Source organism: Letharia columbiana, assembly GCF_014066305.1.
Source record: "Letharia columbiana isolate WasteWater2 chromosome Unknown xfSc0000022_s0, whole genome shotgun sequence".
Classification (NCBI taxonomy): Eukaryota; Fungi; Ascomycota; class Lecanoromycetes; order Lecanorales; family Parmeliaceae; genus Letharia; species Letharia columbiana.
Window position 1 is genome coordinate 1 of NW_023501156.1, and position 27015 is coordinate 27015.

A 27015-nucleotide genomic window follows, 5' to 3' on the forward strand; every position below is an offset into this window, starting at 1 on the left:
TGATTCACTCTCACGGTTAGCGCGATATCTCGGGCTTAGATTAGCGTCGGATTTAAACCCCAGTGAGTCTTGAGTTTGGAACACTCCGTAAACAACTGTACTACTCCCATCCTCGGTTGTTTCCTACCGCCTCATTCTACATACAGGCGCTTGTAGAGAGAGACGAGGCTTAGCGTTGAATGAGGCTCATGGAGATGTCAGTGAAACAACAATACTCACTGCCGCCATCCAGGTGACGAGACGCGTCAGGATTCATCCCGCGTAAAGTGCTTTCTCAACAGCTTCCTTGGCGCAATGTGGACCTTGGAATGTGATAGCAACATTCTAGACAGTGAGTGTGAGCAACAGTACTGCTGTGAGGGCCCAAGCTAACAAGCCTCCGCAAGGCAAAAGGATATGGCTACGCCCGGGGAAGAAATATTTGTTCGGGAGAACGCTGGACCTGTCTAGGGGAAGGAACAGTATGCAGGCCCATATGCAATTTCATCGACCAGCGCTCACATCTCATAGAAAGCTTCCAGCTTAAGGATGAAAAGTCCGTCTCTCGGCAGCACCTTACCTTGACTGTATCCGCCGTCAAGCCAGGCGATGGAGTGAGTTCCACTCATCAGACTACTAGGCTTTCTCTCTGACTGCCGTAGTCGCTTGTACATACTCGATCAGAGATCGCACTTAAAGATGAGGCCACGAAGTTTGGTACAGAGGTTGACGGCGTCCGCATCAAGGAAAACGAGCGAGTGTTAAAGGACAGTGAACACACGTTTCGATTGGGGAAGTCTAACCATATTTTTCGGTAAGCCTAGCGGTCCTGCTAACGACGGGGATAGGTACTGACAAGCGAGTAGTATCAAATGGCAACCAGTTGTTTTCACTTTCTCACTGAGCTCAAAAGAGATGAAGACTGGCAAGGATCCATTACTTAATTACCGAAACAGACTTGAGGATCTCGATATTAAAGTCGTCATACCCTACATCGTCGGCGTGACCACACATGTTGTCAGTACCAAACGAAATACTGCCAAAGGCCTCCAGGCTCTCATCAATGGCAAATACATTGTGACGGAAACCTACATTGATGCTCTGGTCTACGCAACAACCCCAGAGAACCTCGATGAGCTGGAGAGTCTTTCCCCGCTCGAGGAGGACTTCGACGCCCATTGGCCAAATGCTTCAGAGCATCTGCCGGCGAAAAGCAAGGAACCCAGCGAAAGACCATCCGAAGACTTTGTACCAAATTCGCATCGTGACAATGTTTTCGAAGGCTATACCTTTGTATTCTTGGACGCAACTCAGTTCGAGACACTACAAGCCCCGATTACGAACGGTGGCGGGAAAGCTCTGTCGTTCATTCCCAATCCCGGAAAGACTACGGCTGAGGAAATTGTGCGCTATGTAAAGGGTGTGGCTGGAGAAAAGGGTCTGGGAGAGTTCGAAGATGGAAGCGAGGGTAAGGGTGTAGTGGTCATCAGGTTCAGGTTGAAGGAGAAGTTCGCAGATTGGGCAGCCCAGATGGATACTACAATATCTCTAGCTCTCGGCCAACGGCTGATCGAACAAAGCGAGTTCATCGAGGCCATATTGCTGAATGATGCCAGCATCCTGAGAAGGCCATTGGAGGTGGACTATGAGGAGTCGGCGCCGAGGACCAACGGAATGATTGCACCAGCAGCATTAGCAGAAGATGTCATGCAAGTGGAAACACTTGCTCAGCCAGAGGTCTCCAAGCCCGCACCAAGGCGAGCTCGTGTTCGAGGAAATGTTGTGAGCCGCTTCAAAGGATTTGGCGCTGACGATGACGACGAGTCTTCAATGCCAACATCTTCTCGACCTGCTCCTGTTGACTCACAGATGGAGTATGCACCGCTGAGTGGAAGGTCACAACGTTATTCCAATGGTGCGTCTTTGGCGGATTCTCCCGTGGAGATTGACTCTCAAAACCAAGAGAATGGCGAGGATGAGGCCACAAAATCCCGAAAACGACCAGCGTCAACTCTAGAAGAAGTTGACGAAGATGAGATGATGGACAGTCTTTTGCCAGCTGCTACGGCCATGAAAAAACGAAGGATTGAAGAGGCTGAATCTTTTCAGCGCGACGGAGTTCCAAGAGAGCAATCGTTCGAGACATCCCAGAAGAAGGCTAAAAAGGAGAACACGCGGCAACCGCCTAAAGAGGTCAACATCAAAGAGGCACTGCGTGAGCGACGAGAAAGAGAAGAAAAAGAAGAGGCAGCCAGACGAGATGAAGAGAACCCTCGAGAAACCATAGATGGTATGAGCATTGATGAGATGAAGAAACTTGCAATTGTCGAGCCTATGGACGTCCTTGATCGCTCAAAACGAACACAGCGAAGAGAACATGATAATCCCGCAGACAGCCGATGGGATGAGCGTTGGAATGGCAGAAAGAACTTCAAGAAATTCCGGCGGCGAGGGGAAGGTACTCAAGCGAGGCGTGGCCAGAGTGTCATTGTGCCCTTGGAAGAAGTCAAGAGGAAGGACTTTGGGATTGGACAAGGGTACTGGGTGGAGAGCGAGAAGACAAAGAAGAGGCGCAAGGAGAATGAGCGCACGACGCAATCGCAGTCACAGAGCCAACCATTTGCTACAGCGAAGAGCGAGGCCGTCGAAGGACCCTCCGAGCTTGTTGTTGATGGAGATATACCTGTGTCCAGTGAGGAGGATGCTCCGAGGATCACATTGCACCAGGAAAGAACTCAACAAACGGATGAAAGCAGCAACAGATCTCAAGTTGTGAATGGGAAGCGACCGGCTGCTAGCCAGGCCAACGGCGGTCCAGCCAAGAAGCAGAAGACGTTTGCCGTGCAGGACTCGGACAGTGACAGCGAAGACGAGCTGAAGTTCAGGTTCAAGAAGAAGGGGAGATAGATGGCAGGCCTTTGAGCTAATTTTGGCACATATTTGCGTCAGCTTGCGCTGTTCACATGGCTTGTACATCCTCAAGGTATCGCTCTTGTCCAACCAAGTTGCTGTAATATATCACGTGAATATACAAGCAAAGCAATATACAAGATTCCTCAACTCCGCGCTCTTTCCTTGCCATCTTCGCACTTTTAGTCTTCCATCGCCATCTCTTCCATTGCTTCTACCGCTCTCTCCAATTCTCTTACTCTTGACCCAATTCTATTCTTTATCTGTTCTCCATCAGCCGAGTTGATGGCCTTCTCGTAAGCCTCTTTGAATTTTGCCAATTCCTCTTGGGCGGCTGCCCTGTCGTCGGCTGCGTAAACGGTCTTCTTTTCGGTTTCTTCGGAGGCTATCTCGAATTCGTCTTTTGCTGTTGCATAGCTGTGGCTGTTGTCAGTAGTCGAACAGGACAAATGGCTAGGACAGAGACCGACAGTTCTTGTAATTCTTCCACTTGCTCGTCTGCGGAGGTTTTGGCAGCGAAAGTGCGGCGAAGATGTGGTTGGGTGATGGAGGGGAGCACTCGAGGTTGGCGACAGAGGTGGATGGGCGTGGCGTTGGAACGTGTAGGTGCAGAGATGAGTGTCCGCGGACAGCGAGCCAGGACTCGGGTGATCATAACAGCGGAAATATAGATAGAGAAGAAGCTCATTGCACCCACGAATTGGAGTCGGGAAATAATTCACACCAGCTACCCGGAGATCCAGACTTCGGTGGCGGCTCGCGTGCTGTGATTCGAATATCTTTTCAATATGAATCTATTAAATCTTATAGAGATTGAGACGAGATAGTTTTGATATGGTGCTATTTGGACTCGGGATACTGCTTGTCTCTGTTTCGGTGATCATATACAGGTATCAGTCAACCCGGCACTCGGCATGGACTGGAAAACAAGACCCAGGGAAGAGCGGCGCAGGATCGCCAATCGCAGAACTAGAAGACGACGACGATGGAGCCAAAACCAGACCCGAAATCCCTACATTCACGCTCGATGAGGAAGGAAGTAATAAAGATGCTGCGCCTGGCGACATTCAGAAGGACATACAAGCCACGAAGTCGAAGCCATCATCTCGTCTGGGCACGTCTCCTCCACCACCACCATCCTCCATAATGCCACCGCCCCCTCGACCGAGCCCAAACGCCAAGCGAAAACCGGAACCTTCCCTCATGCCACCTCCGCCAATCCCCGCACCCACCCCCCGAGCTCCTCCTACGCTCTCAACAACCCTCCGACCACCCCCTTCGACAGCTTCTACCCTCCGCGCTCCACCCTCCCGTTCTCTTGCACCACCAACCTCTTCCCTGTCGACCTCCACCCTCTCCCCCTCCGCGCGCCCCTCCAAGAAAGTCCTCCTCGACCCCGGCCACTCCCCCCTCGACTGGGCGCACCTGACCGCCAATCCTCCCACCCCTACGTTCCTCCGCGGCGCCGACGTACCGCCGCAGCTCATACGGGTACCGCCTTCGGCGCTGAAATGGCATCATGGGCGCAAAGGGAGGGATGCGTGGGGGGTGTGGCAGGGTAAGGTATATAATCTGACGCCGTATATGAAATTTCATCCGGGAGGGGTGGGGGAGTTGATGAGGGGGGCGGGGAAGGTGGCGCAGGGGGAGAAGCTGTTTAATGAGAAGCATCCGTGGGTGAGTTGGGAGAATATGTTGGGGGAGTGTTTGGTGGGGATATTGGTGTCTGAGAATGAGGTGGGAAAGGGGGAGGGGAATGACCTGGAGGAGATGGATTAGGAGTGGACCATAAATGGTGCATGCAATGGCGTTCCATTTATAGCATAGATGTGTGCTTTTTCGAGATACCCATGACTTTTACAATGAACGGCCTTCAGTCCAATACGGGTCCAAAATGGAAATTCTCTCCAGCGCCTTTCTTCACCCCCCCCACCCCCACCCTTCCTCCGAGAAAAAAGTTATTCCGTTGCTCGCAGGTTCGCTACCCGAATCACTCCTGCCACAGCAGTCATGGGACTGGCGATGTGATCATTCGATTCAATGCCAATACATTGGCGAAAAGAACCATGCCAGCCTTTCGCAGACCAATTGGAGCGGCGCATATCTCCAAAACATTGACAAGCTCAGCATCAAAGAGTGGATCTCTCGGCTCTCGAATGCTCTGCTCAAGCTGTTGTCGCACAAGAATATTCAATCTTCCTAGCTTGCTACCTTTTGTCTGTTAAACAACAGATAGTCTGCCAATCTCTAGAATCCCTGCCTGGTGGTGCCTCAAGCGAATCGTACCCTTTTCTCTTCACCCTTTCTTACACTCGGCCCTTCTCTTCCCCCCGCTGGTTCAAGCTGTGCATTGCTAGTGGCGGATCGAGCCAGCTCCAAGCTCGGCGAAGAGTACAGCCATCAATCCTCAGATTTCCCAAAGCTCATAGGCAACACCGGGGAGGCTTCGAGCCCCAAGGTCAGCGGCAACAGCCTCCTAGGGCTACCTACCTGTACCAAAACTCCACCTCTCTGTCGAAGTCGTCGGGACTGAGGGAAGTGATTCCTTCAGGCACAGCGCGGCCCCTCGCTTCGCGAACACCAATCCATGTCTGTCTCGCGGCTGCCTTGATAGCGTTGCCCATGATCTTACTTCCCTGGGCTTCAAAGACAACAGATTGCCAACCCAGCGTTCGGGCGAGATGAGCTTGCGCGGAGAGACTCTGCTGCGACTGGAAATGGTCGAGGCTTTGCTGAAGGAGAGCACTGGTAGTGCACGTTTTTTAGTAGGGATGAAGCTGACGGAGCGGAGGTTGGGTTGTCTTACTGGGCTTCTTGGTAGTCTTTCGTCCTCATTTGGTGCTCAGCGAGCTTGAGGTCGAGGACTGCTTTACAGTTAGCGCTTTCGGACAACTTTCCTTCCTCCGGCAGTTTCTTCACATTTTCGCTGGCCTTTTTGTAACAATTGAGGCTTTCGTCTGGTTCTTCGAGAGCGTTATAGATGCCGCCCATCACAAAATGGAGTCGAACTAATCTGTTGGCGGCCCACCGTTTAGCTCTCATCCTGCAAATTGGTTGATGTTTACTCACTCGAGCGAAGAGTTGCAATCGACGTTGGGAAGTTTTCTTTGCATTGCCAATGAAGCTTCCGCGATCCCAAGTGCCATGGCCGGTAAATTCTGCATCTGATAGACTAGAGCAATGTTTGCAGAGGCTACTGCATGGATTTTCCATGACCTTGGGGTCAGCAGCTGGAAAGCACTGACGAGCTCTCTTGCCTTTATGAAGAAGGCTAGTGCTTCGAAAATCTTGCCGGCCTCAGTATGGTGGACTCCTTGGTCAATCCCACGGCTTGCTTCATCAAATCGTGTGTCAGTAGTTTCTGCTTCCAATTGGACAGTTTCAGCATCATGTAGACGCGAGTCCGGGTTGCCATCATGAGGTACGTCTGATTCATTGGTTTGAGTCGCCGCTCCAATGGCGTTTACTGCTTTCTCAAGCTGCGCAGCGAATGATAACCACACTTCTTTCGAGACTGTTTCTGAGACGCTCCAGCGTCGACTAAAAGTGTTTGGTGTAAAGAGACGGCCTGAACACGATTTCGCGACCATTGGCCGTGACCAGTCCAAGAAGATCAAAAACGATTGCTCGAGGATAGAACTATTGAAGCAAGCGTCAACCGTCTCATCACTCGTACTGACTGGAGCAATAGTGAGAATGGCTGAGCGATAGATGTCTGATACTCTCGACATCGCATTCAGCAAGTCCTCTTGGTCACCTTGGACAACACACAGCGAATGGATCCAGATGTACCGCACGCCCAGGCGCCTAGTAAGTTCAATCGCATCAAATACGGATCTTCGTATTTCGGAAGGTTCGATACTTTGCCGAAGTCTGCTCATATTTGAAATCGTCAACTGCGTCTCCGAAGAGCCCCGAGAGCCCCAACAATAGCTGAGAGCTACATAACAACCAGTCTGGCCAGCAGTGTCAACAAGGCGTGGAGATTGCGTATTATCTAGACCAACGTCGATGAGTCTTGCGGGTAATTTTGTAGTAGAAGTTTCCATTTGAAGTAAGCTCGGATCGGGCCTCTGCGATCTAGCAATCAATCCATGAGCAAGCCGTATCAGTACCTGATCTTCCTCGGCATTGCCCCGGTGCGCATTGTACCTGTACGAGAATAAGCCGCCCGGCTCTTCTGGGATCAATAAGGATTTACCAAGTTGTGAGAACAAGTATCTTGAGATACGAATCATTTGAGAGTTCCTGGCTCAGCGTGCCCTTTTCCCGCTTCTGATCATACTCCACAAAGATGCTAGAGAGTTTGTGGACATGACGATGAAGAGTATCAAATTCTGGCCAATTCCCAAGCACGATGTTCTTCATCTTCCTCCTAGATGGCCATCTTGCCTCAAGAAGCCGGCTCGCACAATGAAACCCTCCCCTAAAATTGCCCGGATCAAGCTTGGCTCGGAATGATGTGGCGGTCACGCGGTGTATATCAAGTCCACTGGGATCCGCCTCGGCAGCTAATAGAGCATGCGCAATTAGCTCATTCTTGGCATCGAAGTAGTCATGATCATTCATTGGGAACGCATTCAATGGGACGTCTTGGAAGCGTTGAGCGCCGAGCAGGATTGCGTCGTCAACACAGTATGAATCGAGAAAAGTGATGACGTTTGCGAGAGCATATGAAGCCGATGACAGGTTGGCACATATGAGAGGGCTAGAAGGCTGAGAAGCGAGCACGCGACTCGAGTGTTGTTCCAGTATAGCCATGATTTGGTTGTCTTTGGATGAGCTCCGGCGATTGAGAATAGTACCCACCCCGCGTAGGGTTAGCGGCAGACAGCGACAATCCTCTGCAATTGTCGCCAACATTGCAAGGTCTGCTGCAGGGTTTGCTGCATCAACTGCACGAGGTGCCAGCGAACGAATAAATTTCGTGGCATCCTCGACAGTAAAGGGACCAACCTCAAAAGCGTGCAAGCACTCATGTGCCTCAATGTCTAGTCCTTCTCGAAACGGTTGCCTGCTCGTCAATATGATAGAGCCACGACGGCGATTCGGCATGAAGCGTGATAGAAGCTGAAGCTCATCCGCGTCATCGAAGACAAGGAGCCACCTTGAGCTTGTGGTAGAAAGCCAGGCTACTAGCTTTTTCCTGCTATTCTCATGATAATGATCTCTGCGATCTTGGACCAGACCAAGACTTACTGCAGCTTCGTGAAATGACTGAGCAAGATGAAGGTTACTGTTGGCACGAAGCCACAAAACATGATCGAATCTAGCTTGAATTCGACATGTCAATTCCAACGCAATGGCACTTTTCCCAACTCCGGGAGCGCCATGTAAGACGATGACGGCACCGGAGTCTGGGCTTGCTATATAGCCACTGGGCAGCACAGGTATAGGCAAGAAAATACCTTCCAATGGGATCAAAAGTTCTTGGCGGCCAAAAAATCTTGCATCTCTACTCGGAACTCGCATGGAGAAGATCCGAGATCGGCGTTCCACGCGTGGCGATTCCAGAACCGATAAAACCTCTGGAGAGTTCTGCTGCGTTACGTTTGTGACCGAACCTTCATGTCTAGCTTGTTCAATCTTGATCGCCTCCTGGGATTTGATTCCAGTATCATAGTATGGTATATTCTTAGGCTTATTGCTGGCTTCTGCAGCGAGAAGATCAGGTGGCTTTCTTCTCGGGTCAGGATGCTGAACGCCATGACCCGTGAAACTAGCCTCGTTTGTAATGCCGCTGGCTGATATATTATCGGAGCCACTGGCCGATTCTACCATCGGAACTGGAGTTGCGTCTGTTGAGGGTATTGGATGCATGGTCAGGAGAGTTGCTTGAGGTGAGGCTGGTCCACTGCTAGTCATGTCCGTTGCAGTTTCATCCGTGGGCAGGCAAGTGCTTGGCCCGGCACGGACCTGAGCCTCAATCACTGGTAGTTGTGCAGGAGTACCAGAAATTGAAAGCTGGGCGCCAAAACTAGGTATTGAAAGGAGCCGGTTGTAGATTGTACTTCTCGGGTAGAAAGCACAGTTCTTCTTGTCTCCTTCTCCGGGTGGAATTGTAATCTCTTCGTCTGTAGTCGTCCACATCCTGACACTCATGGTTGCGGAACATATGCACCGAGGGTCTTCAGCGCGGAATTTCAAAACATGCTTCCTTTTGGACTCGGCTGCGCATGAGACTTGAAATAGGGTAGAATGAAGAGTAAATTCTTCGAAGCGGGCGGCAATATGCTGGAGGCATCTGGCATCCTGAGGGCAGTTGAGATGTTTTGGCAGTGTCTTGCAAGGCAAACACTTTGAGATCAAGGGGATCCATTCATTTTGATTATCGAGATTAAGATCTGGATCTCCAAGCATAACGAGAGTCTCGATGGTGTTGAGCAAAGCTTCCATATGTTGATGGTGTGAGCTTCGATATGCTTCGAGAAGAGCCTTGAGTCATCAGCAAAGTTGAGCAATTCGGCATAGTCAGGCACACCTTCTTGAGCACGAAACTACCCAACTTATGGCCTATTAGTATCAGGGTGTCATCATCTGACTAGGCGTGCCGTCAGTGCAAGCAAAATTAGAAAAGCAGAATTTCATCTTCACCAGGCCATCATCCTGTTGCATAGCCGTAAGTGCCTGTAACAAACGTTCTCCAGCTTCACAATACGCAAACCACGAAGCAAGGCTGTCAATCCGTATGTCATGGTGGAAAATCCAGACTACCGTGCATTTGTTCTCCGAAGCAATAATATCATCCAGCCACTTTGGGAAGTGGGGGCAGGTCTGGTCTGCTAGCGTTTCTCCATTATTTCCTGGTACAATAACAATGCTGCGGTATCCATGTTATCAGCAAGAAAAGACTGAGACTCTAGTGAAAATTGCTTACTTCGTTCTTTCAGAGGTATCTGCTCTCTTCTCGCGTATCTTTTGTAGCCGCGCCATATTGACCCGAGAGACCTGTAGAGAAAATACGCCTTATTACCACGTGATCATATTAGGCCGCCTAAAATCTGAGTTTCGCGAACTTTTCCAGGCAATGAGCTATTTGTTTTCAACCGTGCTTCACATCGTGATGAACAAGCAGGTGCGAGCAGCATTGGGTTAGATATATCTTCGCAAGCACAGCCTCACAGAAATTATGCAAGGCGTCCTGGAGCCTTCGTAGCTATCGAGGCTGTAGCTGTGCGGTGTCGTCATTTTCTTCTAATTGGCTGCGGAGGGACGCAAAGGCGATCCTGCCCAAGATATGCGCGCTGGCGCACTGTACCATGGGTATAGAGGCGCTGAACGCTATAAGTAACCCGGATGTGGAACACCGAATACCAAGGTGAGTATCTCCCCAAAAGACACGCCCTTGAATCAGGATAATTGCGGCGGTGTGATCAAATCGCGCAGAATTACAAGCGCACAGCCTCAGCCTCAGCCTCAGCCTCATACTTGCATTCGCACGATGGCAAGAGACCCAGGCTAGATCATTGAAGCGATGATATATGTGTTGTGGCATGGACTTGTCAAAGCTCCGTTTACAGCGATCAATTGACCTCTTAAATCGGCGAGCTCCTGATCAAGTCATAGTTGCTGATGGCTACTTCGGACGTCTCGGCCGATATTTCAACCACCGAAGGTACATCTAGCAATTTTCTCCTCTTACCTAATGAGAGTCTAATACGTCAGTAGAGAAAACAAAAGAATACACACAATCGTTTCTGGCTAGGATAAGATCCTTTCACAACGACCCACTACACTCAGCAGCGTATCTCGGCAACCTTGCCCGCTTTTTGCACAAACCCAACCAGAAGTCAGCTAGGCACGCCCGTCGGCCGAATCCGCAGCGGTTCGTGCCAGAGAGCTTGGCCGAAGAAGAATGCCGACCTTTTGTTTACGAATATGCTCTTTTCCCGGATATGGATCCGAAGCTTACAACATTCGATGACATCGACAAGTATAAGCAGGCCATATCCATTAACAATCACAACGCGGACTGTAATGAGCTAATATTTTTGGCTGGACGCCCTTCCCCTGAATGGCTCTCTGCTGTTGGAGCGCGGTATAAGCTCGATCATCGGTTCTTCCATCAACATCTTAATTTTCTTCCCACAGGCCAAAGAGACTGGTTTACAGCTCCTACGTTACCATCAAGATCCCATAATGTAATCCGATTCTGCATACCTTCCATACTCTTCGTCGGCGAGCACCGTTACGTGAATATAGTTGATCTGCAGAAGGCCAGAGGAGATTGCGAGCGCCGGTTACTGAGTTGCTTTCGATCGTTTTTAGAAGGGACTTCGACAGAAGCAGGACAGTCGATTGTAAGGCGAATAAACATCCATAGCGGAGACAACCTCGTCATCGAGCAAGAGCTCTCATCTTGTCTGCTCAAGCGGGGAGATCGCTGGACAGGTAACGATCATAGGAATCTGCAGAGAGGAGCCTGCTAACGTCTTCTTACAGTGCTTGTGTGGACGGACTCCGGCCAAGACAATGACTTTGCATTCGTACCCACGCCTGATACTGATCGATTCAAAGGCGCAGTCAACCGCTTCGACTTCTGTCCAGTGTTTTTCGAGAAGGACCTTTCCGAAAAACCTCACCTCTCCCGACCTCCGACTGACGCCCAAAATCCACGGCTAAGGCAGGCGCTCTCCTCGCTACCGGGTAACTATGGCCATACAATTGACTGGACAAAAGCAGCTGTAGACCCGTTGTCTGCGATTCAAGAAATTTTTACCTTCCACGCCGCATCGGAATTGCAATACGTAAATATGCTAGAACAATTTGCCACGGATCAAATCAGTCGGGCCGAGTCAAATCTGGCTGGAACAGACATGAGTTCGATTCTGCACTTCGACTACGCAAGAAGCATACTCATCAGGCATGGGGCGCACATTCAAAACCTCCTCGGCTCTCTCGACACGTGCCTGAAGGGTTGGAAGCATCGAGCAACTCAAACTCATTGTTGCGATGAAGAACTCATGTCAACACTCCGGGTTGACCTCAATTACCTTTCGACTCGTATCCAGAATGTTATCACGCTCTGCGAAGCAGGACGGTCTGCAATCATGAGCAATGCCTCCATCCAAGAGGCGAAACGTTCCAGCGAACAAGCCGTCCTTGTCACGAGTTTGACAAAGGCAACCAATCGTTTGACTTTTATATTCTTGCCAATCTCATTTCTTACATCAGTCTTTGGAATGAACTTCCGGCAGCTGGGACAAGGAACATTGTCCATCTGGCTGTGGGTAGCCATCGCGCTTCCTTTACTAGCTTGTTGTATCGTCCTAGTGGAGAGCGGAGGGCACCTAAAGACCATTTTGTGGCGTGGTCTTAGATGCTTGAGCGGGCAAAGCTGAGAGGTTTGTTGTATGATTGAATTAGTACTTAATGTTGACCTCAAACATGATACACGTACTATTGTAGCTAGTCAGCAGTAGGGTCATGATTGGGCCCCCGCGCTGTAGTACGGACTGTTGGTACAATGGTGTTGCGGTGCTTTTTATTTTCTACGGCAACCGCGGGATTTAGCTTACGTATAAAGCTTTATAACTCTTAACGCTATTTTAATCGCATATATCTCTATAAACTCTCTTCGAGGCCTTATAGAGAGCCCGCCACGTAATATAATATCAAAATCTCTATATTAAAGATATTTAGTCTTATATATACTATTATTTATACGTAAGATTAAATCTAAAAAAACGTATTAAAGTTTAACTATTTCTAGATGCTGTATCAAGTTCTAGAATGATTAAAAGAGATCTAAGACTCAGGATTTCATACATAGATCAACTGACGAGCAAGTAGAACTGTGTATCTCACATCTGGATTATGTGCCATTGAACTATGTGATGGTGGGTTTGTAGGGATCTAAAGGTAAGAGTATGTAGCATAAGTCATGCATAGAGGGCCATCCGAACTTTAATTTTTCTAAGTCCTACAGTGGAGAAATTAATGATTCTCCGCAAAGTTCTCCAGTCAGCCCTGTTGGGCTACCACTGTAGGACTTAGAAAAAATTAAAGTTCGGGTGGCCCTCTATGCATGACTTAGGGCCCCTTCTGCAACCACATATTTTGGAAATAACCCCTACATATTTCCACTAAATAACGCCACCACTTGGCTAATGAAAACAAGGCTTGAAAATAACGCTTAGGATATTTCCAAAACAAGTAGAATATGTGTACGGTTCCGTTCTGTAACCCTGTTTCTGAGGCTGAGTCAGAATCGTCGCAAAAATTGTCTTCTCCGTAAAAAACCATTGAATTCCTACCATTCCACATCGTCATGGCCGAGATACCTACTGCTACTGCTGCATAGGCTTTGGCTATCATTGATACTCCTATTACTCCCATTATTACCCCAAATAAGCCTGCTCCCATAGAGTGTCTACCGATACCGGTGTCTTATGGCCTATGATTTGAAGCCAGACTATGAAGGCAACATTTCGAAATAATACAACAATATCGTCTTAGCAAGAGAGTAGACACCGGCTTCAAATCTGAAGCATGGATAAGAAAAAGAGAATAATATATGTATATCGGTCATAGATGTCCACTATTCTTGGCGTTCTTAGCCTTATTTTGACTGAAAATAACCCTCGAGGGTTATTTTCATATTTCCAAGCCTGTTTTCGCTTAATAAGCGGAAATATGTGGAAATATGGTTACAGAACGATACCCTGTATATATTTGACGCTAAGCTGAAAATTAGTGGAAATATCTAGGGGTTATTTCCAAAATATGTGGTTGCAGAAGGGGCCCTTATGCTACATACTCTTACCTTAATTGACAGGTGTGTGTGCGATATTCTCAGCGCTGGGGGGCGCCAAGGATTGCGGAGCGTTGTGCACACGCTAATCATAAATCGTCCTGGAAATGCAATTCAAACACGTCCACACATTCTAGTACAGATGCAATCTATAGCTGCGAGGAGCAAAAGCTTGACTAACACTGGATTTCCTCGCCGTAAAAAGATGAGATTTTGGTTGATGCCAAACGCAAATATAAGTGGTACATTGGCTAGTCTCGAAGAAGGAAGGTGGCACGGCAGATTGAAATCGCGCAGAGAGCCGAACCCTAAGTTCATGCGAACCAAAATCTGTCCTCGAGTCCTCTACACCGAACGGTCCATCTAGGCATTTAATCGCTGCAATTCTCCATTGTTCCCTTCCAATCCACTTATCGCTAACCCAGCCCCACCATCTCAATCCCCCCCCCCCAACCTACGAACAATCGCAACGATGCGTCCAGTCCTCCCCCTCCTATCCCTCCTCCTCCTCCCCCTCGCCCTCAGCGCAGAGGTCACAACCGAATACACCGTCACCCACACATGCACGCGCAAGACCCAGCGCGGCGACAGTATCGCCGTCCACTACCGCGGTACGCTCGCCGCCGACGGCACCGAGTTCGACGCCAGCTACAACCGGGGCAAGCCGTTGGACTTTACCGTCGGCAAGGGGCAGGTCATCAAGGGGTGGGATGAGGGTTTGTTGGACATGTGCATTGGTGATAAGAGGACGTTGACGATCCCGCCGGAGTTTGGCTACGGGGAGAGGGCTATGGGGCCTATTCCTGCGGGGAGCACGCTCGGTAAGTCCGTTCGGGTTGGGGGGGGGGGGTTGTAAGGGGCTGATGTGTTTTGGGTAGTTTTTGAGACGGAATTGGTGGGGATTGAGGGGGTGACGAAGGATGAGCTGTGAGTGTTGGGTTGGAAGCAAGGTGGATGGGGTATGGCATCGGAGGCGGGTATGTTTCGATGCACCCTCAATGTCATTCATGGATATGCGGAGGAACACGTAGGCTATATATCTGCGGCTGGATTCTTGGTCTGCTAGAGTCCAAAAGGAGAATGCTTCTTCGCGCCTGTTTACCTCCTTCGTGTCTTATTAGACTGGAAGATTGGGGGATGGAATGAAACGTGTCACTGTCCATGTCCAACCATAACCCGCGCCATCGATGGACGCCCAGGACCTGCCCAGTGTTTTGAGATTGTGCACGTGAGAAACCGCCTATGTGGGATGTGTGCAGTCAACAGTAATATCCATCAAGTCGGGAACAAAACAATCAGGTCTAGCACGCGGCCGTTTGGAAAACCACTCCGTCCAGACCTTGACTTTAACACTGCTTCAACGAAGACAGTGAAAGGTTCAGGATTTCCGACTATGGACCTGGCTTGGTTCAAATCATGGGCTGGCAATGGGACGAAGAGATCAAGGGGTTATCATGTTGTGCTAAGGACGGGGAAGTACATGTCGTTTAATCGGGAGACAGAACGTCATCGATACACGGGAATGGGCTTTGTACTGGCTAAGAGCGAGGAGAGCCTCTCTGAAGATTTCACCGTTGAGCCTCCCTCTGCCGCTATCTGTTTGGGATCTCCAAGCGGGGATTTCAGGCTTTCGGAGAGTACGGGGCAACTTTTTCATGTCATAGGTTTGTGAGGGCAAACACCGAGTCGTAGTTGTCATCATCGTAGATTGGGCCGCCTACAGACTTCTCTATTGAATGTGGCCCTCGTTATCTATCCGGAAAATACTACTCCATGCAAGACTAATGACTCACCTTCGAGGACAGAGATGTGTTGAGCCGCGGATATTCTTGCATACAATATAATTGGCGAGTTGATGACAGCCAGTTATGATTTAGATCGTGGAGACCTCATGTTTTGGGCGTGAATACTTTTGCCTCAGCAGGCGGTCAGGCCCATATATCACAGCCCCCTATCTCGGGAGCCACAACCGTTTGCCTGTTGGCGGGTCTCTTCAGTGGCCAAGGAACATCCAAGCTTTTCTCAAAAGGTCGAAGTTACCAATCTTCAAACAAGCATCGTCGTATCTAGCTAGGTCCGCTGCAGCGGAAAGATATGTTGTATCATTTGCGCCCTTGACAAACACCACTATACGGAATGGGAGGCCGAGCGTGCAATTGAGCGAAGCATAGTCGAGAAGCCATGTGGGGCAACACCAGTACTCTAGAGGGTCTCGTATGTGGTCCTATGAGAAATCTGTGCTAGGCTTTGCATGACTTGGAATGGAAGCTCCGCTCCTTTTTCGTGCTGGGATTGGCATCCGTAGGCTAAAACAGAGCTGGCGAACAGTAGAAGCCAACGTCGCTCGCTGTTTTGAACCAGTCGAGGCCCATCGAAAGCGTCAATCTTAGAGTCGAAACCGCCCCTATGGCTACATTCGACTGGATACGGACATTGTCGCAGACAGCTACCGTTGATATAAGATACTTTTACCGTCTATTCTATTGAATAGCCTGGCAATTTTCGTTCAAGTCAGGCACGACGCGCCGTGTCCCAATTTTTCCGAGAACATATTCTCGGCGATGATGGGTACCACTCACTTACGAGTACGACAGATGCCATTCATGCATATCTAAATTTTCAACGTTCGTGTCTGCGTTTGTTTGTGGGGTTTTGGATATGGACCAGGAAGATTGAAGTCGCACTCATTCATCTCACTGGTAAGGTACTGTTGACCCAAGTCCCAGTGGCATCAGCGTTCTGAATGATGTCGCCGCTTACTGTTCGGTAGAAAATATTCAACTCCCAAGGAAAAGTGCCTGGTGTTGCTTGCCACATTGCTAAGAGCGCGCTTCCCGTCTGTGGCATATGTAAACCGGTCACAGCTGGTGCGGCGTGGGCTTCCGATGGAGGCAAGAGACTACCATCTGAGGACGAGACGGACGAGCACATCATTTCGTTCGAGGTCTGTTGAAAGCACAAAATGCCTCCGGTGGCCGGGGGTCCGCAGAAGCTCAAAGCTGTACTCGCCGGTACATCATAATAGGTCTCGCTGGGATCTGTCAACACAGTGAGCACGGATCCTAATCGGAGATAGCTATAACCCACCTTCTATCCAATTATCGTACGATGCATTCTGAGTGGCGTCATGGGTGGTATTGAAATTATTGGACCAGATTTGAAATTCATTGTTCTTGTCGAATACATAAAGATTGCCCAATCCTGACTCGTCCGACCAACCCGACGCAATCCCAGCGTTGCCATTGGTGCCGGGTATGACGGAGTGTGAGAAGTATTGTTAGCTGATATTCGGGAACAGAGCAAGCTCATGGAACTTGTTGTCGGGCGCCCCATAGTATAAGCGAATCCTGGGCTGTTTCCGTCTTGGCCGAGCCAGTGGTCACTGTCGAAGGCTGTCAGGGCTGTGGATGAAACTGATGCCGTGAAGTTGTAACGGCCAAGAGAACCAAGCTGCCAAGTTGCGAGGTCGTCAGTACTGAATAACTCTTGCAACGTGTTATTGACATCGATATAGTACAGGTGAGACTAATGGGTCGTCAACTTTGAATCGTATACACTTAGTGTGAGGTCAATCTTACATTCAACTCCCCATTACTAGCTGGGTACGTGAGAGTCGTCAGCGGTGTGGTATTTCTTGCGTTTGAGGCAACAATGGGGAAGCCACCGACAAATGGTGAAAGCTCGATGCTGTGTAGCCGGCGAATCCGGGCATCGTAGTCTTGATAGAAAAGACTGACATCAGGTACGTCAGTGAGATCCAAAGCTATAAATGCTAGGCCAGTTCCATTAAAAGCTCCGGAGGTAGGCAATTCGTCCTGGACCCGAGCGGTAGATTTTGAGTTGGCCGGTGAGCTCCTATGGAAAGGTTGAGATAATTAGCTGTGTCCGCAAGAATAAAGGTCTCCGACATACGGCTTGAAAGGCTTTTTCAGCCGTAGGGCCAAAGGTATAGCAAGTGCCAATACTATGACAGCTACTATGATCGCAGCCACGAGTAAAGGTAGAAAGCTTTTTGGTTTCAGGGATGAAGGGCTCCCGGATGGGATCTCGAGGTCGGAAGAGCCAGCTGGCCGCAGCTGAGCTGTCGTTACTCTATCATGCGCAAGCTCTTTCTCTGGAGCTTTCACCGGTTGAGGTGTAGAAGTTGGATGAACTTCTCCTGGTGTAGCTTCGATCCCTAGCGAATCCGGTAGCTCATGAGGTCTAGCTGCGCTCAGATCAACTTCCATCCCCTCACATGAAGTGACAGTCCTTCCATATCCGAGATTCGTCAATGCCATATGAATGTGTATCTTTGCAGGGTTCTAAACAGTAAATTTGAAAGCAATAATGGCAAACGGCATTCCTGTCACAGATACTATAAGACTCGCGTTGATTATCTTCAGCCGCCTGCACTTTGTTGAGCAAGGCAGACTTACGGAGTATTGTTATCTTACTGATGCACGAAGAGCCATAAATAGCGTAAGCCGCCCTCATCCGGCCCTTTTTCACACTCTTGAGGGCTGAGCTCGCCGAAGCGGATCGCTGATTCATATTCCTTCAAGCATCTCGAAATTCGGAGTATTGCTCTACTCCGCTGGTCACATTAAAGACTGAATCACTTTGAGACAGAGCTAAGTCAGACCACACTAGACTCAGCAGAGCCTGAGATTTGAGAAGATGGAACGCCAGTATCTTCAAGCATGGCCAAGTGCCAACCAAGCAACCCCATCTGGCGTTTTGGCCGCATCAGAGCAGCCGCTCCGGTAGATTACCTTTTCACATGTAACTTTCATGCGTAGCAACAGCATGAAGGACCAAGGATCGAGACACATGTGGTAGTCCCTGCAGATCAGATAACGAATTTCCTTTGAGCGCGAACGCGACCCTTTCCCCCGCCCAATCACTGGCGTCGCTGCCTGGCTGCCTCGGCTGCGACGTGCTCACTTCCTCCGTGTCCAGCCAGAGGCATTTGGTCAAAGAAAACATCTTCTACCATAGAGCGATTGAAGCTCTTGGCTCAGTATCTTACCACTCCGTTGATCTGGTCGCAAGGCCTTGGTACAAAAGGTGCGCGTAGCTCCTAGGGTATCAGCATATGCAGCTTACCCTACCGAGGTACTTGGGATCTTGTTGAATCTTCAGACAATTACACATGTATCGAGGCGCATAAGTAGCATAAAGAGCCATATCTGTCCACTACATTAATCCGATCAACTTACGTCGCCTCTATTCGCGATCTTGTGGTTCATCAGTATCCATGATGCATTGCCTCAGGCTCAACCTTGTACCTCATTCCCTTGTCACCCATCAGACTCTCAATTTCCGGTGTCCCGGTGGCCAAATTCCCACCCTCAGAATGCCTCCGCGCGCGCCCTAACCGGGGATGCGTGGTGTCAACTCCTTCCGGCACCCCTATCAAATCACCTTTCCTCATCAACGGCACAGAACTGGCTCCTCCACTCCAGTGGCCCTGCCCTGCCTCCTCATACGCCAGTCTCTGAAGCTGTAATTTCCCATCGAGCGTCCATTGCAAACCCTTGTATTCCTTCCATTTCAACCATTTGCGGAGAAGTCCTATAGCAGTCGGCAATACTAGGCTGGTGAAAATGAGCGCCGCACCGAGAATCAAGATAATCGCAACACCCAGTACGGAGAATGAGATCGTTCCGCCGGAGCTCCTGACGATCTGATTCTTGCACATCTTCTCCTGTTGTTCCACGGGCCTACTCAGGGTCATTCCGTCAGGTATGTAACCGGGCCCTGTAGCGTATTCAATAACTCGTTGCTGTAGCTTGGCCATGGAGACGGAAAACCAGGTGCTGACTTCTGTCATCCATTGATTGTTTGGGAGGGGAATTTGATCGAGATTATTCACAGTTTCGGAAGCCCGCAAGGCGCTGGCTCCACGTGAATTAACGCTGAAGTAGGTTGTAAGAAATTGAGTGATGAGGTCAAGTCGTAATGCAGTCACCATTTGAGCCTGGTTGAGGCTGATCTTGTTTTCGAATAAGGACTTGTGCGCCAGGACCAACGAGGTCAAGGGTGTGCATTGCTTGTTCGTTGGGTTACAGTATTGGTGTTGGTCAGTGCAAGCGAGAGCGTTGACCCACTGATCTGATGTGTAATACGTGTAATTTGTAGTACCGCCATCGATAGATAGGTTAAATGGAGTAGTGGCAGCGTAGAATGGATCTGTGACGGGCGCCTCGTAGCGGACAGAATTTGGGGCGAGTAGAAAGAGGGATACGTCAGCGTCGGTGCGATTGAGGGCATCGACAGGATACCATGCATTAGAAGCCGCCCCTGCAAGGTAGGCGAGAGATCTAGGTTTAGACTGTCAGTCAGGATTCTAGATCGTTCCACAGTGGGAGAGCTCACGTGAGCTGGTAGCTGTTACTTCCCACTATATTATGGGTGTCGTATTGGTATGTATAATTGGAGATTGAAAGAACAGAACCGTAGTCAAACTGCTGGAGTGTATCACCGTATGCGAGATCACTTGGATTGGTGTCATTGACTTCTGTTACATAGCCCCTGGTGTGGATAGGGGAGCCTAGTAGCTCTCCGTATCAGTACTTCTTGTTTGGGATAGAGGCACAAGTCGTGAGACAACCTGCACGACTCAATCTGCTCCCAGAACGTAGCTGTCGACACAACACAGGGTAGGAGTTCGGCATGAAAGGATCAGGGGGTAGCTTACACGTTGTGACTTTGCGATATTGGATCCGCTCAAATTTTGGTGCGTTTATTCCGAGTGCTTGATGTGAATCAATGTGGCCCGTGTCCATCTCATAAGCAGACGATGCGCCGTAAAAGCATAGGTCAGGTGCAAAGGGACATGTGGCATTTTGGTTGACTTTCCAAGGCAGCTGCTGTTGAGGATATTGCGCGCATTGCAAAAGACTCTGCGAACTTCCATAGCAGGCCCGTGAGTAGGTGGTGGCCGCAAAGGTGTCATTAACGTCTACATCATTAAAGGCAGCTGAATGCTGGCTAACGGCGTTTCCAGAGAAGTTGAGAAATCCGCAATCGGAAGATCTAATCAACGTCTCATTTCCGGCTGCTTTGGTGACTTCCGAGGAGAACACGCCAGCAACGCCTGCATAAATTTGGAAGTTAGCTTTGCTTTATTAAGGCGACGACCACAGTGAAGAGACACGCCTAGAGAGTAAGATCGGCCTCTTACTGCCCCGATATGTCTTGCACCGCAGGCTGAGTATCAGATGGGAACGATTCTCTCAGCAATGTACGTACCAAACAGAACAAAATTGAGGAGAGCGAGAGCTACTAGCGGTAAAGTTCGTACTAAAGGTCTGAGTGCATGCTTTCTCCAGTACCAGACCAATGAAACAAGCTCAGCAGACGCCCCAAACGGACTTCCTGTATTCTGGAGTATGGCTTGCTGTTGATGATGAATGCCGTCTTGAGGGTCGCGCGGGCTGCGGTGCTGGTGCAACGCAAAACTCATGATTTTCCAGCAAGCGGCACCGGCACCTGTGACAAATATGCCGAGGAATGCGGTCAGTAGTTCGCCATCGCGCTCACTGAGGGTTATGGTTGAGCCAAGGACGAGTCCATGAGACCAATTGATCCATGGACCTGTATGCACAAAAGGTGCAGCTGTTTGTGACATGATGGAAGTACGACGAGCTCGTAGCAGAGATCAGAGGAATCGCTGACTTGGAGTAGCATATGCAGGTGGGAATACCAAATATTTATATTGAGGCAGAATGATGGAGGAAGGAAGGCGGAGGAAAAGAGAATCTAGGCTGACTGAAGACTTGCCTACCTGAGCGCTCTGCAGACCACCCATCTCTTTCAGCTCCGTACAATTACATATCCAATGCCAGATCTAGAACCCTGGACCGAACTCGCGAGTCAAGCAGTACTTTCATGCACTCTGCAGATTGACTGTAACCTTAAGACGGGGAAGTTGCATTGGTGTGGTGTTGTGCTGTACTAAAGAAGGCACGTTTTCTCAAAATGGAAAAGTCAAGCGAACATGATCAGTCCGCATCTTCGTTACCAGTACCGTCCTTTCCAAACCCTCCACCCACCGCGAGGTAGAGACGGACAAAGACAGAAGACTGAAGGTATCTACTCTGTACATGCTTCAGGACAATAATGGCATTATCAAGTAATAAGTCAGTAGTAATAAGCAGCAGCAGAAGTTCAGAATATCATCTAGGTAATTTGCCGTCAAGAGTCAAGACACGACCCCGACCTCCTGACGGACGACCGTCCATTTCGACCCCCACCGGTGTGGCGTCAATGCCAAGGATGCTAATATACCGCACCAATCAGAGACGCGCATAGCCGAGACCTCAATTTCGGCCCCTGTGCCCCTCTAATAAATTGCTGGATGTTGACTTCACTCCCCTCAGCCTTGTCATTGACTCACTATCCATCCTTACATGAATCCATCATCGTCTCTACACAGAGAGTCATCTCTACCAGAGCAATGAGTTGCTATGTTCCATCCCCTTATGTCATCCATGGCCTTTGGGAACGAGGAAGTCTGACGAGAGTTGATCCAAGGATGGCCCCTCGACTGATGTGACATGCGTACACCTACACCGCTGGCTTGCAGTCAAGCATGGAAAGCAATAGAAAGGAAACTACATGCGCAAGGCTGATTCTCAGCCGCTCTCATCGGACCTTTGTGATTTGTTCAAGCAAGCCAATTCAGCCAGCAACACCCTCCCTCTCCATATGGGGGCCATGACCTTTTCTCCTTTCGGTCTCTGACTCCATTTCCTCTCTCTTGGCCACATAGCCTTGTGCACCATGTGAAGCTATATGTAAAAGCCCGTGCCCACAATGACATTCCTGTATCATTGCTGTCGTTGCCGATTGAGATTGTCCCATCGTCGCTCATTTGCGCGCTGTCAGGTCCGAAGTTGTTCAAGATGCAAATCTACACCAGCGACAAGACCTCTCCCAGGTCATTCCCGTGGCTCTGGTACCTGCGTCTGGTTGCCCTCGTCGTCACATTGATCGTGCTCGGCATCACAGCGTCAAATACTGCAACCTTTCATGACATAGGATGCGATGCACCGGGTAGAGTCAGCTTCAATCTCGCCGTCGTATGTCCATGTCCACATCCATCGGCAGGACGTCCGCTGACCTTGATTCCAAGTCGATCCTCTCCCTCATCGCTCTCGTCTACTTCATCCTCGCTTCGGGCCCATCCCGCACCACCAGGCTTCTTCCATGGTTCATATGGGGTCAGCTAGCCCTCGATGCCCTCATGTTCATCTTCTGGCTCTCCGCCGCCGCGACCTCGAGCTATAGCTGCACCGACTTATGTAACGCTTGCGGCATTCTCGATGGATATGTCTTCTTCGACTCCGAGTCCTGCGAGTGCTCCGACTTTTTCTACAAACGAGACTATTCTCCAAGGCGAGGGAACGTGCTGCAGCCGAGGAGGAGTCATTCAAGCAGTCCCAGCTCAGGCTCAACTGTGGGTGGAACGATAGCCGCGAAGCAGGCTTTTGATGCCATCATGACGTACGTAAAACACTCCCTAGACTTGATTTCAACCAGACATCTGACCATTGGACAGGGTTCTCTTCGCCCTGTTCATAGCTGCTGATATTTTCTGGGTCCTCAAATCGCGCAGATCTGGCACCGCTACAGCACCCGCTCCCACAATCGGCGCGCCAATGAAAAATGAGGAGGCTGGCATGTCCGCAGGAGGAGGCGGAGCGCCAACATATACCCAGGAGCCCGGCTCCCAGTACAACTATCCAATGGCCCCCCAGGGCGGCTACACGGGCCAGCCAATGCAGAACCAGGCCGGGTCACCCCAGCAGTCGATGCCCCAGGAAGCATACTCTGGAGGCCACTATCCTCAAGGTCAACCTCAATATCCAAGCCAAACCTCATATCCTCAGGGCCAGCAGGTCCCATTGCAGACGTATCCTTCGCCACAAGGAGAGTACCCACCGCAATACGGGGGCTCGGCTCCACAGCAAGCGAGCTATCCTGAGCCCCGAGATGGCGTCTCGGAGATGCACTCGCCTACGGAACCGCCAAAGATGAATGATCCGTATCACATCTGAAAAAATACTGTGTGGTACATGGATGGGTCGCCGGAGGCATCATGGGTTGAGGTCAGGCTTGGAATGGTAATGATTGGAACGGAGTATAATGTCGTCGACTCCGATTGGATGGGATAGGGCTCGTTTGGGCATGTCGTTGTGGTTCATTGTGATTTACATCGTCAAATTCTAATAAAAGATCCATGCCTAGGGCTTTCCTGTTCGCAAACGGAATAGGTCCATCTGCAAGTGATACTATTAATCTCCGGTACAGACACGGTCGTCCGAGTCTCTCGTGCGTCAATATGTTCGTCACTTAGCTAGTCTCTTCCCCCTTTCCTTTCTCCACTCCCACCCGACGCCAATCTCCCCCCTCCCCGGCCTCAACACAGCCGCCAGCCTCGCTCCCACAACCCCCTCCGGCAGCATCTCCCCCGTCGCTTTCCGCAGCCCACTACCACATTTCCGACCCAGTCCTCTCGTTCTTAAACAAAAAATCCGAACAACAACACACGCTCGGAGAGGCCAGGTCGGCAAACGCTCGTTCGCGGCGCAGAGGGCTTTTCGATCCCCGCGCCGGGGTGTGCGTGCGGCGATGGTCTTGCAAGGCGCGCGAGACGAAAGCCTCGTCCTGCCGCCTACGTTTGTCGACGCGGGTCGTTCAGACGCACGACTTGAAGGCGGAGAACAGGTCGCTGATGGGGTTTTGCGGCGCGTCTGCGATCCGGGGGTCGGAAGCCGCGGGTTGGGGAATTTGTCGAGGGGGGGGGGGGTGGAATGGAGGGATGATGGGGTGTCGGAGCGTTGCGGCCGGGCGGGATGGTGGGGGGTCGTGGTGGCGTGGCTCGCGGGCGCGCGGCGTCGCGGTTCTGAGGGCTCAGGGGGAGGGAGGAAGAAGGTGGGGAGGTGGAAGATGGCGTAGGATGTTGTGGCGAGTTCGGGGGCCGGAGAGACGCGTCGAGGATCATGGTTTTTGCTTGGGAGAAGGATGTTTATGTACACGGCATGGCTGTCGGTGCTTCGTGGGATGCTGGTCCTGCAGGTGCGTTTTGAGAGGGAGAACACCGTTGATGGAGATCTTGATGTAGGTAGACTGCCAAGTACAGATGATCGAGTAAACACCGACGGTGATTTCCAGGACTGCTGCCGTCGGCGAATTGCCGTGTATCGATGATGATGATGCAAGGATTTATATAGTGAATACTCTCGTATCTTGGATTTTGTGGTCTGAATAGGTCTCGATATGGTTTGGTCCCTGTCTGGCGGCGCAGCGGGGAAACCTGGGAGGAAATCTCATGTGGGCGGAACTGTCCCGAGGAGGACTTTTCGCTTGCAGCAGGGAACGACACCATTGAAAGGGCCTTGACAGGAGTATGTAAGCACAAGAGTCATTGAGGGTGCGCAACGATCCCTATGTGTTTGTTGTGATAAGATACAAGATACCTAGCATCTTGGGAGGTGCGATATCGAGATGCATGTGGTATCTCCAGCAGATGAGTTGAACGATGCCATGGTACCATTTCCTTCAGGGCTGTCGCACGTCGTTGGAAGTGAACAATTTCATCAAATTCTCATAGTGGTGCCAAATCCCATCGAGGTGATGGTACCGCCTGTTTAGAGCGCTCCGTGTTCGCTTTTGTTTTTTTTTTCCAAATTTCTGCGAAACCATCAATTTTGTTCCAATTACAACAGTCTCGTTTGATTACGGGTCCTCTCTGTTCATCTTATTAATAGTTAAGACTTGAAACATCTGCTGTTGTGCTGCGCGTTGGAGTCCCTGGGGGGCTCAGACTCGTATTCTGGAATGAGACCTCGTGTCGATCAAAATCAACCAATCATAGCCGTGGTCTCTTAGCAGCGTCGTGTTAGTTTCGACACTTGTTCTCGGAATCAGTATGCGCGGTCCCATATAACAATCAATCGCTCGCCATTCACCTTCTGCGTCTAACTCGTCGGTACGCACCTACGAACCTTCAATCTCTTCGTGTGAGTAACGAACACCGATTTCGCACTTCAATCGTTTATGAGATCCTCCCTAGACCGACCCAAACATGCAATATCTAGCACTTCTCTGCCTCGTAGCCGTCAGCGCCTCGACACCCATCATTGGACCTATTGATCCTATTGATCCTATTGGACCTATTGATCCTATTGATCCTATTGATCCCATCCATCAACGCATCGATATCTTCCTCCCCGGCTGGCCCACCTGCCCCCACCAGTGCGTCCTCGCCGTTCCAGACGAAAGCCTGTCCAATGGCCAAGAGCCAGTGCCAGTGTGCTTCGACAAACCGGCTCACGGTACACCATGCAACTACTACTATTGTTGTGGCAAGCCGGTAAGTTCAGCCGTGCTGGTCTCGAGAACGCAGACTGAGAGTATCCTTTCTAGGTCACGTGCGGCGTTCAAAGGAAGGTCTGCGAGCCGGGGACTTTCTCTACTAGCCTTTGGGTACCAGCGTCGCTGACGACTGGGCCTGTGCCCGAATGACGGACGATTGGGTATGGGATATGTGAGAAGATGGGCTGGAGGGTTGATGGTTATTGAGAGGCGCAATGTATGACTGCCCTCTTGATAGACTTAGGCATGGCTTGAATCCTGCTGCAGGTCTTTTTTTTTTAGTTGGGTCGGCACAGTCGCTCTTGAGCGCAGTTATATTGTTTCATAAAAAGCCATAATGACTTGTGTCGCTTTATAACCCGGTTCCAAAGCAAAGTGATTGGTATGACCGAGCTATATAAGGCCGAAGCATACATACGGAGACGGGCACCAGAGAGCCGCTTGAGGTCTAAGATTGGTACGTTAGTCGTGATACGGAAACACCTTTGGAGGCAGTGTGTAAAGGGACGTATCTGTCTGCTTTTCAAGCTTCAACAGCGTCCCTGGTGGGATGTTTCTAGTGTGCTGTGGGACAGTGTAGACTGAGTCTGCAGAGACAGAGGTATGAGCCCGGTTCAGCTTCTCGAATTTGTGTGCGTTGATAGCATATTGAGGTCAATGAGCCAAGATTCGGTCTCTCTCAAAGTCTGTTGGACCTGTCTTCCTTTCCCTTGACAGATCCTGGTTTTTATTGCGCCGAGGCTGGTAGTCGTGCATTGCGCTGAGGCAGACAGTGAGCGACATGAGGAGAGCCAGAGGTTTAGCTTACACGATTACTTGACTCGTATCAGGTGATTTCATACTTAAGTTCTCAATTGCCGCTATCGTCTTCGCCCTGGACTTGACAAGGAAAGCGAGTCAGTAGTATAGAAAAATGCCTCAACTACTCCCAGAAGTACCCGATTTAAAGCTGAGAAAACAACGATGCGTGGTACTCCTGATCCACACAATGGAGATCTTGTGATTAG

At 50.2% G+C, this 27015-nt stretch overlaps 10 protein-coding genes across 10 annotated transcripts; 6 read left to right on the top strand and 4 right to left on the bottom strand.

The window, feature by feature from the left end:
* Positions 1-294: 294 nt before the first annotated feature.
* HO173_013043 (uncharacterized protein) lies at positions 295-2886 on the top strand (the record flags this gene model as incomplete). The annotated part of the gene is made up of 5 exons (XM_037314872.1): positions 295-331; positions 387-461; positions 511-593; positions 642-793; positions 846-2886. The coding sequence occupies 5 exons, from the start codon at positions 295-297 to the stop codon at positions 2884-2886; spliced, it is 2388 nt and encodes a 795-aa protein (XP_037158224.1).
* A 185-nt stretch (positions 2887-3071) lies between these two features.
* HO173_013044 (uncharacterized protein) lies at positions 3072-3544 on the bottom strand (the record flags this gene model as incomplete). The annotated part of the gene is made up of 2 exons (XM_037314873.1): positions 3072-3306; positions 3360-3544. The coding sequence occupies 2 exons, from the start codon at positions 3542-3544 to the stop codon at positions 3072-3074; spliced, it is 420 nt and encodes a 139-aa protein (XP_037158225.1).
* Positions 3545-3723: 179 nt separating this feature from the next.
* Positions 3724-5318, top strand: HO173_013045 (uncharacterized protein; the record flags this gene model as incomplete). The annotated part of the gene is made up of 2 exons (XM_037314874.1): positions 3724-4566; positions 5247-5318. The coding sequence occupies 2 exons, from the start codon at positions 3724-3726 to the stop codon at positions 5316-5318; spliced, it is 915 nt and encodes a 304-aa protein (XP_037158226.1).
* A 57-nt stretch (positions 5319-5375) lies between these two features.
* On the bottom strand, positions 5376-9822 carry HO173_013046 (uncharacterized protein; the record flags this gene model as incomplete). The annotated part of the gene is made up of 7 exons (XM_037314875.1): positions 5376-5634; positions 5696-5902; positions 5959-7041; positions 7091-9324; positions 9371-9430; positions 9484-9709; positions 9767-9822. 7 exons carry the CDS (start codon positions 9820-9822, stop codon positions 5376-5378), a joined length of 4125 nt encoding a protein of 1374 aa, XP_037158227.1.
* A 639-nt stretch (positions 9823-10461) lies between these two features.
* HO173_013047 (uncharacterized protein) lies at positions 10462-12230 on the top strand (the record flags this gene model as incomplete). The annotated part of the gene is made up of 3 exons (XM_037314876.1): positions 10462-10504; positions 10558-11280; positions 11332-12230. 3 exons carry the CDS (start codon positions 10462-10464, stop codon positions 12228-12230), a joined length of 1665 nt encoding a protein of 554 aa, XP_037158228.1.
* A 1884-nt stretch (positions 12231-14114) lies between these two features.
* HO173_013048 (uncharacterized protein) lies at positions 14115-14573 on the top strand (the record flags this gene model as incomplete). The annotated part of the gene is made up of 2 exons (XM_037314877.1): positions 14115-14463; positions 14521-14573. The coding sequence occupies 2 exons, from the start codon at positions 14115-14117 to the stop codon at positions 14571-14573; spliced, it is 402 nt and encodes a 133-aa protein (XP_037158229.1).
* A 2159-nt stretch (positions 14574-16732) lies between these two features.
* Positions 16733-17922, bottom strand: HO173_013049 (uncharacterized protein; the record flags this gene model as incomplete). Its single annotated transcript, XM_037314878.1, has 3 exons — positions 16733-17167; positions 17221-17497; positions 17555-17922. 3 exons carry the CDS (start codon positions 17920-17922, stop codon positions 16733-16735), a joined length of 1080 nt encoding a protein of 359 aa, XP_037158230.1.
* A 950-nt stretch (positions 17923-18872) lies between these two features.
* On the bottom strand, positions 18873-21257 carry HO173_013050 (uncharacterized protein; the record flags this gene model as incomplete). Its single annotated transcript, XM_037314879.1, has 4 exons — positions 18873-19947; positions 20003-20177; positions 20325-20723; positions 20879-21257. The coding sequence occupies 4 exons, from the start codon at positions 21255-21257 to the stop codon at positions 18873-18875; spliced, it is 2028 nt and encodes a 675-aa protein (XP_037158231.1).
* A 1276-nt stretch (positions 21258-22533) lies between these two features.
* On the top strand, positions 22534-23688 carry HO173_013051 (uncharacterized protein; the record flags this gene model as incomplete). Its single annotated transcript, XM_037314880.1, has 3 exons — positions 22534-22710; positions 22764-23134; positions 23190-23688. The coding sequence occupies 3 exons, from the start codon at positions 22534-22536 to the stop codon at positions 23686-23688; spliced, it is 1047 nt and encodes a 348-aa protein (XP_037158232.1).
* A 2030-nt stretch (positions 23689-25718) lies between these two features.
* On the top strand, positions 25719-26158 carry HO173_013052 (uncharacterized protein; the record flags this gene model as incomplete). Its single annotated transcript, XM_037314881.1, has 2 exons — positions 25719-26006; positions 26060-26158. The coding sequence occupies 2 exons, from the start codon at positions 25719-25721 to the stop codon at positions 26156-26158; spliced, it is 387 nt and encodes a 128-aa protein (XP_037158233.1).
* Positions 26159-27015: the final 857 nt, after the last annotated feature.